Source organism: Gavia stellata, chromosome 5 (assembly GCF_030936135.1).
Source record: "Gavia stellata isolate bGavSte3 chromosome 5, bGavSte3.hap2, whole genome shotgun sequence".
In the NCBI taxonomy this organism is placed as follows: domain Eukaryota; kingdom Metazoa; phylum Chordata; class Aves; order Gaviiformes; family Gaviidae; genus Gavia; species Gavia stellata.
The window spans coordinates 50,717,028-50,731,865 of NC_082598.1; the positions used below are offsets into that span (position 1 = coordinate 50,717,028).

At 42.8% G+C, this 14,838-nt stretch overlaps 1 protein-coding gene across 2 annotated transcripts in view; it reads left to right on the top strand.

The window, feature by feature from the left end:
- HERC3 (HECT and RLD domain containing E3 ubiquitin protein ligase 3) overlaps positions 1-14,838 on the top strand; it is a 48,157-nt gene that overhangs the window by 28,935 nt on the left and 4,384 nt on the right. The window contains exons 13-22 of one of the 2 annotated variants that reach the window (XM_059817528.1): positions 1,257-1,420; positions 1,950-2,063; positions 3,344-3,367; positions 3,454-3,543; positions 5,868-6,038; positions 6,671-6,814; positions 8,160-8,326; positions 9,481-9,547; positions 11,261-11,343; positions 14,640-14,823. In XM_059817528.1, coding sequence (XP_059673511.1) covers positions 1,257-1,420; positions 1,950-2,063; positions 3,344-3,367; positions 3,454-3,543; positions 5,868-6,038; positions 6,671-6,814; positions 8,160-8,326; positions 9,481-9,547; positions 11,261-11,343; positions 14,640-14,823 — 1,208 coding nt within the window. The remainder of the gene's footprint in view (positions 1-1,256; positions 1,421-1,949; positions 2,064-3,343; positions 3,368-3,453; positions 3,544-5,867; positions 6,039-6,670; positions 6,815-8,159; positions 8,327-9,480; positions 9,548-11,260; positions 11,344-14,639; positions 14,824-14,838) is intronic. The other variant, XM_059817529.1, reaches the window with a different exon arrangement.

Here is a 14,838-nt window from a genome sequence, read left to right on the forward strand (position 1 = left end):
AGTTTACCTACATTCAGAGACTTGGTTCCAGATAAATTTTCATGCCTCTCTGTGAACATAGATTTTGTATATCTTAAAGATTAAATGATCTTATTCTCTTAAATTTGTCCACATTAGAATATCCTTTCTGTATAAGGTAAATAAAAGAATATACTAAATATAATGTAAAGTTACCTTGTCCTATATAAGGTGCAGAAAAACCTATTGGCTGGTCCATGACCAAGCTGAACAACCCAGCTCTTCTCCCACTTCTGAATCTTTTCATTTCTGCTAATATTGTTTCCTATGAGCTCATTTTAAACTAAGCAGAACATAATGCTGCTTAATGATTGTTACTCATGTTTGCTAAGCTATTACTTTTCTTATTATCTTACTCTCGTTTCTTAACGTTATCTTATACTAAATCTCGTATTATCATGTAAAATGCTATGTAATGCATTCAGACCTCCGGGAGCATTGCTCCAGTGAAATTTATTTTGAGGTTCAGTGATTTTTTTTTTTTTTTTAGTTGAAAGAGGCTTTGGAACCAAGTTCCCTCCTCTACTTAGTGTATGTAGTCCACTGTGATTGTTAGCATACAGAAATGTAAAGGATTCTGATATTTTTGCCTGCCAGAATCTATTATTGTGCTGACACTTGAGAGGATAAATTGGTGTTTGTTTCTAACAGTTGACGTGATTGTTTCCCAGGCTCCAGCTTCTACTTTGCAGGTGGATTGGTTCTAGCAAAGAAGCTAATAGTCAGGGTCCCTTCAGAGGAGAGGTAAGGGTTACCTGTCCTTGGCAAGAAAGAAACCAGCCTTTTTAAAGAGGGGGAGTTCAGACCTTTAGTGCAGATGTGCCAGGCGACATGCTCTGACACCTGCTAGAAAAGTGTGTGGTACTACAGAGAATTGCCCCGGCAACTACTTTCTTATCACTCATGAGAGACAACGGTTTGCCTGCAGATCACAGTACCTTGAATACAAGATACTTGAAACGGTATCTTGAATTGAAGGTTGGAAAACCTTGAATTCAGGCTCTCTCACTGATCGGGGATTGGGGCTCGGTAATGACTGGGGTGGTTGTATGAGAGTGAAAAGGGAATCCTATCTAGCTGACTCTGCTCGCTTTCCTGTTGCTACAGTTAGGAGAGAAATAGGGAAGTTTTTTTAAACAACCTTTAGGTGTGTTACCCTATTTTCAGCTGTAACCCCTTATTTAGGGGTTACTATGGCCTTAATTCAGGATTTATATTGATGTTCCTCTGCTTTCCAGATAACTGGTGGTCTCAAGTGTGCCCAAGATATTTCCTCAGGCTAGTGGACCTCTATAAAGGTGCAGTGGTTTACCTTCTCAGTGGAAGAAAGACACTCTTGATCCCAGTCCTGTTCAGTAGCTACATTACAGCTGCTCTCAGACTTCTGGAGAAACTCCACAAGGTAAGAGGAAAGCCTGGGCGCATGTCGGCTCAAGATGATTCAGTCTTGTCTGCCCTTTGCCAATTGGCAGGGGCAGAGTGGTCATGGCCTTGGCTTGTGAGCTGTGTCATTGTCCACCAAGACACCACATGGGGAAGATGATAATGGTTTTCCTGAATTCAAGGTACTTGAAGATTGTTTAGTCTTGTCTCAAATTCTCAAAATTTACCCTAAAGAATGCTGCTGCTGAGCCACCAGACTGTGTGCACTGTGGCATCACAAATACATGTCTCATGATGCTTTCTGCTCCCACTGTGTTGGTGCTGGTTAGTCTGGGTGAGGAGGAGGGGGAACTAAATAAATCAGAAAAAGGTTTGTCTTGATTATTCCTGGTTCATATTAAAATATAAGGGACTATGTGTTTTTGCAAGACTTTCTGGGGCCTATTGTTGCAAGCTGCTATAATTGATTTTATGAAAGCAAACCTGCGCGTTCTAAGAAAAATGTTGAATATATCCATATTTTAAAAAACATCTGTTTTCTTCACTAGGTAAATCAGAAGGTTAAACACGTAGAATATGATAAGTTTTATATCCCTGAGATTTCCAGCTTGGTGGACATTCAGGAGGATTATCTTATGTGGTTCTTACATCAGGCTGGAATGGTAAGAAGTTTTATGTATAGTCATTGAAATAGTTGTCCATGTTTGTCTCTCTGGTTGTAGAGATCTGTATTTTAAAAATCCTTAATGAGAGATTAATGTGTTCAGTATAGGCGCATCGATATGTTAAGTCTCTCAGATTTGGGTACTCAGTGGCGTGACGAAGTTGACTTAAAATAAGGCTGTCAGAAGAGCTGGAGCTAACAATATTTGACTAACGCTTGCAACAATCTTTGTGATTATTTATGTGAATCTCATTCCGTCCTTGCACAAGGCAATTAATTCAGTCACTGGATCCTTTTAATGTAATCGAGACCTCAGGAGCCAAATCCTGCATTCTAAAATTATAATTTTTACCCTTTACTTCTGCTGTTTAGGCAGGTATTGTGAATAATGTAGCCAGTGATCTTAAAATCTTGCTCTGTAAGAGGAGGCAGTGTGGCGTTCTGGCTAGGGGACTGAACCAAGACTCAAGAGATGTGGGTTCTATTCCTGGCTCTTCCAGTAACCTGCTGGGTGATCTTGGGTAAGACCCTTCACCTCTTTTATGCCTCACTTTCCCATCTGTAAGAAAGGAGATAACTAAACTGAGGGCTGGAATATGCTGTGTAGGAACCCAGTGAGCTTATTTAATTATAGCAAGGAAAGGAATCCCAAGTGTGAGAAAACACCAAAAAAGATCTGCCACGGGATGCTGCAAGAGTAAAACCTGACTGTAGCAAGAATTTTTGTGTGTGTTTTCATGTGGTGTTGTGTGTGCTGTGTCCCCTGTTCCCCTACTTTCCATCATTTAAATAGTGCTGTTCTGTGCTCACTTCTAGTGAGCAGAACAATAAAATATTGACTGAAACTTCTGTAACAGTGATAGTTAAAAATAGTTAAAAATGTATCAACATGGCTAATGAGAGGAGTAATTTGAATTGCAGGAGTGGTCTTACTTTGTAATGTTGTGGCCTTATGATCTCTCCTGTTGTTTCGTATAGTCTCTGCCTTGGGGGTAGTTTTCTTGTTTTATTTCGTAAGAGTAAGTTTCTCCTATGGGAGGCTAACACAGGCTTCTGTGCCAGTTAGTCCTCTTAGTAATGTTTGATGTTCAAGTTTTGAATTAGACTTGTGCATTTTCTTGAGAAGGAAGTTCCTGTGCTTTTCTTGAAGAGGAAAGATTGTTGGTCCCAGAGGAGAAGTTTTCTTTGGGTCACCTTTGAAGTAGTCTGTCCAAAAAAAATACAAGACACAAAATCAAAAGAATAAAAGATTTTCATATTTCTCTTTTTCCTTTACAGAAAGTAAGACCATCTATCATGCAGGTAAGAAAATTTTTTTTCATGACACTTATTTAAAGAAGTGCTATGGAAGCTGTAAATAGGAATGAATCTGCCTGCCTTTCTTGCAGGATGCTGTGACACTCTGTTCTTATCCTTTCATCTTCGATGCTCAGGCTAAGACCAAGATGTTACAGACGGACGCAGAACTACAAATGCAGGTAATCCTCTCTCCCAATTTTCCTGCCCCATTTCTTTTTTCCTGCCATTTGCATTGGTGCCTGCAAGGAAAGGAGTTCACTGGGAGTTAGTGTGTGCAGCACGTTATTGTTTCCATGATATTGGAGAGCAGAGTAGCTGGAGAACCTCTTTGCCCTTGATATTGCAGAGACAGTGCTTGGTGTCTTTCACCTCAAAATGTTTGGTAACATCAGAACTGCCAGATGTACATGCGGTGGAAATTTAAACTGTATAGGGTAGGGAAGGATATGTCCAAGGATAAGCATCAAGGTGAGGTCTCTATTAGAGGAGCTGTAAGGCTGGAGAAGTAGACAAGCTTTCAGTTAAGTGGGCACTTTTTTTCAAGTTCCTGCTTGGTGCGGGAGGAGTGGTTGTCAGAAGTGAGGGTTGAAGACCAACCCCTGACACTGTTTGTGGTTGCAAGCAGCAGCTGTTGTCGGCAGCTCACCCACCCATTTGCAGCAAGGGGCGCAGACCTGAGGCTCTCCAGGAGCGTGTTCACAGCAGGTGTTCAGCTCCAGCACCCTTACCCTGTAGGTGCCAAGCCAGCTCACAGCCAGGCTGTGACAAGGACAACGGGCCTCCGTGCCAGCGTAAACCTCCCAGTGCCAGGCATTGCTCATGCAGGTGGCTCCTGAGAAGTGGAAAGCATTGGGCACTGAACCCTCATCCAGTGCAGCTGGGGTCTGGGACTAGACCCATCCTATGAGAAATGAGCTTGCTGAGGTCCTTGGTTGTCAGGTTCCTTCAGGGTGGAAAACTGTCGTCACAGTTAACTTGTGGCCACTGGTGCTGGTTCCATGTAATATCCATCGCTTAGCTTTTCTATGGCTGCTTGAACACATAGCCTGCAGCAAGGCAGAGGAGGCTCGGCCTACACTCAGAAGCTGGAGTAACCTTCTCCTGCTTTCACACAGAATCACAGAATCACTAAGGTTGGAAAAGACCTGTAAGATCATCAAGTCCAACCATAAAAAAAAAACCAAAAAAACCCCAAAAACACCCCCCCCCCCCCCCCCCCCCCAAAAAATACCAAAACCACCCACAAAACACAAAATACACCACAATCCACACCAAAACAACCCACCCACACCACACAGCACCATGCCCATCAAGCCACATCCCACAATGCCACATCCACACGCTCCTTGAATACCTCCAGGGATGGTGACTCCACCACCTCCCTGGGCAGCCTGTTCCAATGTTTCACAACTCTCTCAGTAAAGAAATTTTTCCTAATATCCAGCCTGAACCTCCCCTGGCGCAACTTGAGGCCATTTCCTCTTGTCCTGTCACTCGTCCCTTGGGAGAAGAGACCAACACCCACCTCTCTGCAACCCCCTTTCAGGTAGTTGTAGAGAGCGATAAGGTCTCCCCTCAGCCTCCTCTTCTCCAGACTGAACAACCCCAGTTCCCTCAGCCACTCCTCATAAGACTTGTTTCATTTTGTCACCCTTTTGCGTATATTTTCAGGTGCCCAGTTTGTGAGCAGTGCACTGCTGTGAGGAGGGTATCTACCTTATCTTGGCAGGACAGCAGGCCGGTAAAGGTTTTGCTGCCCTGAGAGATAGGATCTTTATGAAGACAACCAGTTAGAGGCCAGAGAAACCAGTACTTCTGTGAGTGCTGGAACAGAGGAAGCCTGGTTTCCAGTGGATTTCTATCTCAGGTTTAACTGACTTGTAAACTGAATTTACAAATGTGAATTTGCCATTTACTGTGGACAGTGTACAAGAATGAATATACTATGTGTGGTCAAAGCTTTGACTGGACTTTGTGCCTTACCTGACTCCAGAAAAACCATGTAGATGAGAGCTTTGAATTGTATGGAGTGAGTTGCCTGGTGCCTTGCCTAATGCGGTTGGTGCAGTTGTCAACTGGCTCCTCGCTTGGTATGTTAGTTACACTGCTTTCCCTCGAGGACTCTCTGACTCTTATCAGGGTTGTGTTCACACTGCATTTCTTGACTCAGTAAGAGCATGAATAAAGCCTCTTTTCCCCACCCACCTGCCTAATGTCAAAAAATGTTCAGGAATTTGATCTCTCTGTTGCTCAAATTTGGTGAATTGATCAGTGGACTCAAAAGGTGTTGGTGTGGGAAATGCGGTAGGGGTGACAGGTAGGCACCCAGGCACACATACTTGCATAGAGTGAGCACGTAATTGTAATCCTTATACCCTTGGGGAAACCAAACTAAAAGAGTAAGGAAGAAAGGAACACTAGGCATGTAGCTGTTAACTGTTCTCCTTCCATAGGAAGAAAGGAGCTGAGCAGTGGCTGTTTTTCACCCTTCTCTTGTTTATAGGTTGCAATAAATGGTGCAAATTTGCAGAATGTCTTCATGCTTCTCACCCTGGAGCCTCTGCTGGCCAGAAGCCCTTTCCTGGTACTTCATGTTCGTAGGAGTAACTTAGTTGGTGATGCTTTAAGGGAGTTGAGCATCCATTCCGACATTGATTTGAAAAAGCCTCTCAAAGTAAGTTTTCCCCACACCTTTAGCACCCTCTCATCCAGCTGACATTTCTGCAGCCTTTCAGCCCTTCACGTTACCACTTCACCAGTGTACAGTGGCTTCTCCATAGGTATAGCACACAGGTACGCTTGATCTGATCGGTGCAGGGGTTGAGTCTTTCTCCTCTCTGACTCCCGGGGTGTTTTGGCAGTGGACAGTTTACAAGAAGGCAAGCAGGGGTTTTACTCTATTTTCCTGGTGTGTCTACTGTATAAGGGGTGGGGGAGGAAACATTTCTATGATATTATGGAGTCTCTGTTTTGCTCTTCTGCAGGAACAGGCCACTTAGAATAGGACATGTTTTATCTCAGAGGTTGCTACAAAATTCGGCAGCTGCTGTTGTGTTGCTGCTTCTGTTGTTGGAAGGATAGGGGGTTATTTATGATTTGCATAAGGGGTTAAACATTTTGAAAATGCCTTATTTGCACCCCCTGTTCCCTTTCCTTTCCTGCAAGCAGAGCACTGAAACAGGATCATGGGTTGCAGTGGGTTTAGGCATATTAGACAAATTGCTTTGTGTGGCTCCCAATTAGAAAGATGTCTGATTCACTCAGTCTCAGCTCTGCATCGCTGTTACTGACCTGCTTTTTCTACAGGTCATCTTTGATGGTGAGGAAGCTGTTGACGCTGGAGGAGTGACAAAGGAATTTTTCCTTCTGTTGTTAAAAGAACTCCTCAACCCCATCTATGGCATGTTCACTTACTACACAGAGTCAAACCTGCTGTGGTTTTCAGACACGGTAAGCCCTTGCCCTTTATAAGCACAGGTTGAAATAATATGCTGCATTTAAATGACAAGAAAGTTAGTGGCAGACTATGGGAAAGAAGTGATCTTCCTCTCATTTTCCACCCACAATACAATGTGAGCTCTATTTTCAGTCAGTGGAAATTAGTATAGGTCCATTAACTTGAGTAGAATGGTGGTGATTGTGCCTGTTAAGGACTTGGCTCTTTCTCTTTATTCTTATCCCATAATAAAACTCGTATTAAGTATCAGATGACAGTTAATAGAACTCTTATTATCATGAATGTGATAATCATGTGCTGTTTTACAGAACCAGAGGTTTGGGTCATAATGACATTAGAATTCTGTGCTTCCCTTGCTGTTCACGTAATTGCAACCAATCCACTTAGTCATGCATCATTATCACCTTCAGGGTCTAAACTTGTTAATGCTTTATGTGAGGAAGCTCTTAAACGGCCAAAAACGCGGTTTGTCGTGCAAGTTAGTTGGTTTTGGAAGGGCGTGGAGTGCAAGTTCTGTACCTGTCAGATAATGTTATGCTGGAGGTGGTGGTTTATGTCCTTCTTTTCTTCACCTGCCTAGCTAGCAAGGTGGAAAATGATGTTGTCAGTCTTCCCTTAAGGTGTAGATGCCCTGATGGGGGTTCTTTTAGTTTATTAATTACATTTTACAAGGAAGGAAATTACATGGCACCTTTTGTAACTTGTAAACGTTATTACAGAGCAGTTACTCTTCATGTTAATGCTATAAAAACAACAAATCTTTTGACACTAAGAACAATGGCAGTGTAAGCACTGAAAATATGCGAGTCACATATTTACAACATTTAACAAATGTAGGCAGCCAGTCTGTGACTGACATACCAGCGTGAGAGTAAGTATGTGAAGGCCAGTATACCAACGCCTATGTTGGTATATTTGCCTGGGTGGCACTGTGGTTATGCATAAGCTTTTAATAGAAAACAGGATGGGTGATAGGGAGAGAATTGTTAACACATTTTCTTGCAGTATATGGACAGCAAACGTCGAAGCTTTGTTAATGTCTAAATGCAGAGGTATGTAAAAAGGAAACGAAAGGCAGATAAGGTGGAAAGCAGCTGTTGCTGTTTCCACAGCTAATCATACCTTAAAAAAGTAATAGGGCTTGGTTTTTGAACCTTCATTTCTGTGCCACACTCCAGCAAGGAATTCATGACCAAACTGGGACCTGATGGGAGCTCTCTTATTTTGTTTCTTAGTTGAAAAAGCAGGGGCTGGCGTCTTAGTACATGGGGGAAAGGGTACTGCGCATTGCACCCGTGACAACGTGTCTCATCAGTATTTCTCTGGGTGGTTTTGCAGTGTTTTGTAGAACACAACTGGTTTCACTTGATTGGCATCATATGCGGTCTTGCAATATACAACTTCACAGTGGTAGACCTTCACTTTCCCTTGGCTCTGTACAAAAAACTCTTGAATGTGAAGCCCTGCCTAGAAGATTTGAAGGAGCTATCCCCTACAGAAGGAAGGTATGAAAAACAAAATTTGCAGCCTTTCTGGGAAAGTAGACCATCCATCTGAGAACAAGAAATGCCAAACTGGGTAAAAGTTGTTCAATAAAACACCTTCTGATCCTTTTGAGCGACTGCTTAATTTGTGGGGCTGTGATCCTAGCAAAGTACATAAGCCAGTGGTGAATTTCATGTAAGACTTCTCTCCCACAGGCTATTAGATCCATCCATCCAAGTTAGGCTCTAACTTTTGTACTCACCTTCCCAACCCCCAGAAACTGGATATCAACACAGCCAAACGATACCTACCACACTCCTTTGAAAACAGGGATGGGGTCCTGTCCCTCCACCGTGTGATTGCAAGCATGATCCCAGATCCTAGCCTCAGCCTTTCCTCCCAAACCAGGCTTGGGTTAGCAAGCAGATCGCTGCATGTCTCATGATATAGCCCAGGATGGGAACTGTGCATAGGATGTGAACTGTCCCATCCCTGAAGCAGTGTAACTCTGACCTGCTCCCATGCCAGAGAGAAGGGAGTTGAATGGACTGAAGGAATGACTTTTTCTAAATGGTGTATTGTATCTTTTCTGCCTAATTGCATGGGGATATTTGTTCCCTCTGACACCAAGACGTTAAGATCCCACTGTCTGACTGCTGTCTTCTTTTTTTCTTCTGAGTTGCTATCTGATTTAGCTGCACAAAGCAACTGCTGTATTTAACAATAATGGGGTAAAATGCCAGGAAGATAGCAGCAGGATTTTGAGGGATAGGAGAAGAATATTTTCTATGTGACGGGGATACAGATATAATTCACCACCCTCAGACCTTTATGTGGTGATGGTATAAATACCTAGCACTCCTTAAGAACTAAAAATGTAATTGTATTTTAAGGCCAGGATCAGTAAAGGGGATCCATGTACTAGGTAGGCATGGACTATTTTGATAATTTGTGTGGACTGGCATTTATCCTGCTTCTAACAAAGCATCTCTTTATTTGAGGTATATTTCTTTCTTACCCCTTCAGGTGACTCAGAGATTCTCTCTCTTGCAGTCCTATTATCCAGATGTATGATGCTGTTTACTTTTGCTGAATCTCTCTTCCCCTTTAGATGTATGGCTTTTTGAATCTCTGATTATTTTTTTTCTCATTTCCTTCCATATCTGTCATGTAGGAGTCTTCAGCAACTTTTAGATTACCCTGGGGAAGATGTAGAAGAGACATTCTGCTTGAATTTTACGGTAAGACACATTTAACATATCAGCTCTGTGATTGCTATGGTACAATTAAAGCCCATCTACTTATTCATGTGTATAATGGTTTATTCCAAACTATGCATGTAGCACATACCCTATGTTAATGTTAAAATGTTAAAATTCTTTGCTGTCAACTCCCTTGTTCTTCTGACTTGTTCTTTTTCTAGACAGTCAGAAGTAGATTCCTGAATCCTCCTTGAAAATGGAAGTTAGGCTTTGACATCACTAGGTCAATTCTTGAAATGCTAACACAGTTTAGGATTTTCCTTGCTGTCGTAATATTAATACTTTTTAACTTAAAAATTTATAGTGAATGTATTTGGTCAGACTTTCTTAGAAACAAAGTGCTGGAGGCTATTGCTAGTAGACATGCTGAGGTAGTCAGCTTTCCTATGCTAATACGGTAGTAAAAGAATTTTTTTTCTAGCTAGTAACCTAGATGCAACAGTCAGTATTACACAGTGGAGATTCCCTGAAATTAAGAGTTTGATCTTGATGTATACTGGAATATCAGGTATGTCCCTTATCATGTGCAAACTTTTAGAACCTCACAAAGAGATACGGCATTATTATTCTGCAAGCTATGTTTTCCTCTGTTGACTTGGGCAGAGTAAGGGCATCCATGTTTCAAGGTCTTTGCTTTAAAGTTCTGATGCTCTAACACGTTGTGAGCGATGGGTTCACCTTGAGCTTGATCTGGGTTCTTGACTCTCTGTCCAGGGCTTGTCTGGAGTGGAAACAAGGTACCAGGGAACTCTGCTACACACTGTGAAGAAAATCCTTGCTGAGCTAGGAGAGTGTTGTACGTTTCCCTGTTTCATAAATGAGAGCACATAAAGTCTCTTAGATCAGACTTATCTCTGGAGTGAGTCAGATGTGGGTCTGACTGTCTCACGCAGATCAGAGGTGCAATTCAGGATGAGGTAATGAAGCCATAATGATGATAATGCAGACTGTCTAAAAAAGAATACCTTTGAAGTAACACGAGGTTTTTCTCCAAATTCTCTTTTCACACAAAAGGATATTTGTACTCTCTCTTTCTTGCACTGTATACTGCATAATATATAAAGACATACAGATACATCTGCTAAACTTCAAAATTAGTAAGTAACTGATATCCCAGACCTTGAAATTAGTAACTCATCTTGCATGTCAAAATCTGAGCCTCTTTTGTGTATGGCAACTTGAAGATTGACCCTTCTGCATTTTCTCCACGTGACTAATTTTGTATGTACGGACTATATGTTTGTACTGGTGCCATCCAAGGCCAGGCAAAAGCAGGAAGCTGTCTGTGGTCATGCCATCTTTCAGTGACAGTGGGTGAATTAACCTAGTGAGCTTCTATTATAAAAAAGGGAGTCCTTTTTATTGCCAGAGCACGTGGGCTTAGTTAAATACGTTTTTTTTAATTACCAATCTCTTGTTTTTTTTCACAGGAAATTTACCTAAAAGAATAACTTTTTTCCTTGCTGAGTTGGCATTTAGACTTAATAGCAGTCCTACAGCAAATGTAAATGATGGAAAGTGGTGAAGAAGGCAGGGCATTTGGTGCAGAGAAAAAATGTTCTGCATATACCCTTTTCTCTGGCCCTCCCTTCACATGCCAATCATCAACTGTGAGAAAGAACTCTGTATCTTTCTGCGGGCATATGGCCTGAAAAGTACTTCAGGTGAAATTAGTTTTCTGGTTTTGTATAGATCTGCAGGGAAAGCTATGGTGTGACAGAGCAGAAGAACCTGATTGAAGATGGACATAAAGTTCTGGTGCAGAAGGGCAATAGGTAAGTGGGGCATATGTGGAGATAGACTCATACTTGTGGTGAAGTCAGGTGCAATGCCACAGAAAATTTGGCTGTGGTGAAATGTGAGATAGAATTAGAAGTCACTGCAAACAAATTCTAAGACTAGTTGTTCAAAAGTTACTGGGTGCCAGCGGCACTTGAATAAAAAGCATGTTTTCATCATCTTTCCACCAGTGTTTGGAAAATGTCCCACACCCTTTTGGATGGACATCTTCCCTATAAAAGGCCTTCATATAGACCCTTGGCAGTTTTCTCACGGTAAATAGAGATTGCAACATGATTTTTGGTCCTTGAAGGTTAATCTCCCTAATGGTTTAGAGAGGAACTGTATGTGACCAACAAAAATGAGCCTGGCAAACTTGTTTATACTATTAGTTCTGGAGCCGGAAACACTTTGCCTTGAGCATGCCTGATAGAGGACCACCATCCCTGATTGGAGCCATAAGGCCCTACTGTACATAGATTCCTTTCTGTTCGACTAAACACCTGAGAGTTATTACTAGCACAGCTACCATTTCCCCCGCCCCCTTTTTTTTTCCAGCTGTTGAACTATTTTCTTCTTATAATCCTGTAATTGGATTTCTACAAATGCCTTTATTACTTGAAGCAGCGTTCAAATTCTTTCTCTGCTGGCGAAACAGTGTGATCCAGTGATTAGTCAGCAGCATGGTCAGGGGCTTGTGCTAGGATTGCTGAAGACCTTGCTGGCCAGCCTGGAGATGAAGTAATTTCCTATTAATCTGATTATTTAAAAGGGTTCTGATTGTGTCTAAAGCCGTTGCTGTAACAAAAGCTTTGTCCGTTTTACCTTCTTACCTACTTTACTGCTGCCCAAAAGGGTGCAATTTTACAGCTAAGTAGCTGCCTCCGTGCAAAACCCACATGGAGATGGAACACAGTATAAGTCTGTCTCCCTGCAAAGAGAAGGTGGGCTTCAGGTAAATAGAGGAGAATTTAATTTACACTTGCGACAGGGAGGTAAAGATGAAAATGCCAGGGATACTACCCTTTAGGTTTTTAGGCTGGGCATGTACACTCAAAAGAAAAATGGCCATTTTTCTACTGTGTGTCATAGAGGGAGGAACAAAGATTTTAGCTGAGCAAATGTTTGGAGAGAGCAGCCAGGTTAGCTCCTGCGACTGTCTATTAAGTCAGGATAAGCAACAAGAGAAGAAAATCCTTAAGGAGAGAGGCTAGTGTGTAGTTCCACAGCTTAACACATTCCAAAATGCAATTGCTTTGCCTTAACCAGAGTTTTGAACTCAAGCTAACCTCTAAATCCAAGTCTAGACATGGCTGTCAATTCATCCACCTTACAGTGCTTAATGACTTCCTCCACTGCTACATTTAGAGGCCATGGACCAATTTGCTGCCCTCCTGGCCTGAAGTTTGCTGTGTGCATGTCTTTGGGTACTGCCCTTCCTGCTTGAGGAAAGTTCCCCGGGATCTGAAGAATGCACAGGATTGCTGTGACTGAAAAATGCCAAGTAGGAAATGCCTGCATTTTCCCATTCTCCTTTGGAGTTCGTATTGGGTGTCACAACATAAAATGTTCTTGATAAAGGGTTCATGACCGTAACAGCCAGTGAGGTATTAAGCAACAGTTAAGTGCTTAATCAGCTTGGATTTCCCTAATGCTCAGGTGACTATCAGGAAAATGACAATAAAACAAATGCTCTGGAACATAACTCCCCCTTCGCTATATGATTTCTTATTCCAAGTTTCCATATTTGTCGGTCTGCTTCCTTATTTGTCTTTTTTACTTTCTCACCCATCTCTCGCTGCTTTTACATAGCATATGCATTGAGAATTCCTCCACCTAAAGGTCAAAATATTTCTTTTGATTGTGACCTCCTCAGCTAGAGATCGACACCGGATTCCGTAGTGTTCCCTGATCTGCTTATCCTCTGAGCGCAGGTGGGCATTGCTCTCAAGTGTCAGGCAAAAACGACACCACCACCCGCACAGAATAGTTTTGTGTCCCAGTTTGCCATGTTGGCTGGTGCATTATTGTCAGGTGTTTAAAAAAAAATATAAATTTGGGGGAATATTTTAAGTCATTGCACAAATAAAATTCTAGTGTTGCACTCAGATCACAGTGCTTTGAGAATAGGAGAGAGAGAGAGTAGAATAAAGACTCTTAACCTCCTAACAAAATCCAGAGACAGGGTTTGGCCAGGGCCTGCCACAACTTTCTTGCCAATGACTACAGAATGGTGGTTTTATATTAATGCTGTTCTTGGGAACCCTTGAAGCAAAACAGGGTTGTCATTCCAAGAGGAGTCATTCTCTTTGCCACGTACTCCAAATGCACAAGTCCTGTATTTACTGAACCAGAGTGTGAAGGCTGAAGAGGAGGTTTCCTAAGACTATTTTCTTGCTCTGTAGTGAGGGGTGTTTCTTGATTCCTTTTGGTTGCTTTCTTTTTGGGGCCAAGAGGGAGGGAGTTGGCCATGCAGTTTCAGATCAAGACTTTTCAGAGCAGGATTTTCTCAGTCTGCCTCTAGGCTATAGCTTTGGCTTTCAAAGTGCTGAACCACTGGCAAGACTCGTTGGGGACTGAGTCAGCAGCAGCTGCCTCTGAAAATTCACAGGGTACCTAACCAGGGCTCTGTGAGGCTCTTGGTTTTGGAAGTGGTAGTCTTCTGGGCACTGTCTGTTTGATTTGGTTCCCTCTCCCCAGCAGAGCACTTGCTCACAGCAACCTGGCAGTCCGAGGTCGTTGCAGGTGGGCACAGAGTCCTGTGCTGAGTTAACCCTGGACATCAGTGGACTGAGAAGAGCCATAGGTTATTTCCTGGACTTGCTAAACGTAGGGTTGCAGGAGCTGGGCCAGGGGGTGGACATGTTCCTGTGGTGACTGAATCCTGATATTTGCTTAACACAACCTCTGTGCAGTCACGGGTTCCACGGTGAAGAGGGCTCTGTTCCTGACACCTCCCTAGTGCTTGGCGTCACCCTGGCTGCCTTCCAGCCCTGTGGGCAACTGGATGCAAGGCCACTGGGTGGGTTTATTGGTAGTATAGAGCCTGGATGGCTGGGGGACCTCCCATGCTGCCAGTGCTGGGGAGCAAGCAGACACATGGTGGTACTTGCTGCCTAATACATTGTCCATGTTGCAGTGACTCAGCTTAGTGAGAGGAGGGCAGTGCGTCAGACCTGTTGGAGGCTCATGTTTGCAAGATACAGGCAGAAACAGGAAAACTTAGCAGTGTTGCTGCTCAGGCATATGATTAAAAGTGATTTCCTTTGCCTGCTCTTTCTCAATGCACTAGGGAAGAATTTGTTGAAGCCTACGTAAATTACATCTTCAACCTCTCCATCCATGAGTGGTACACGGCCTTTTCCACCGGCTTTCTGAAAGTGTGTGGTGGGAAAGTCCTGGAACTCTTCCAGCCCACAGAGCTCAGGGCCATGATAGTTGGAAACAGTAACTACAACTGGGAAGAACTGGAGGAGGTAAAGCTTCCCTCT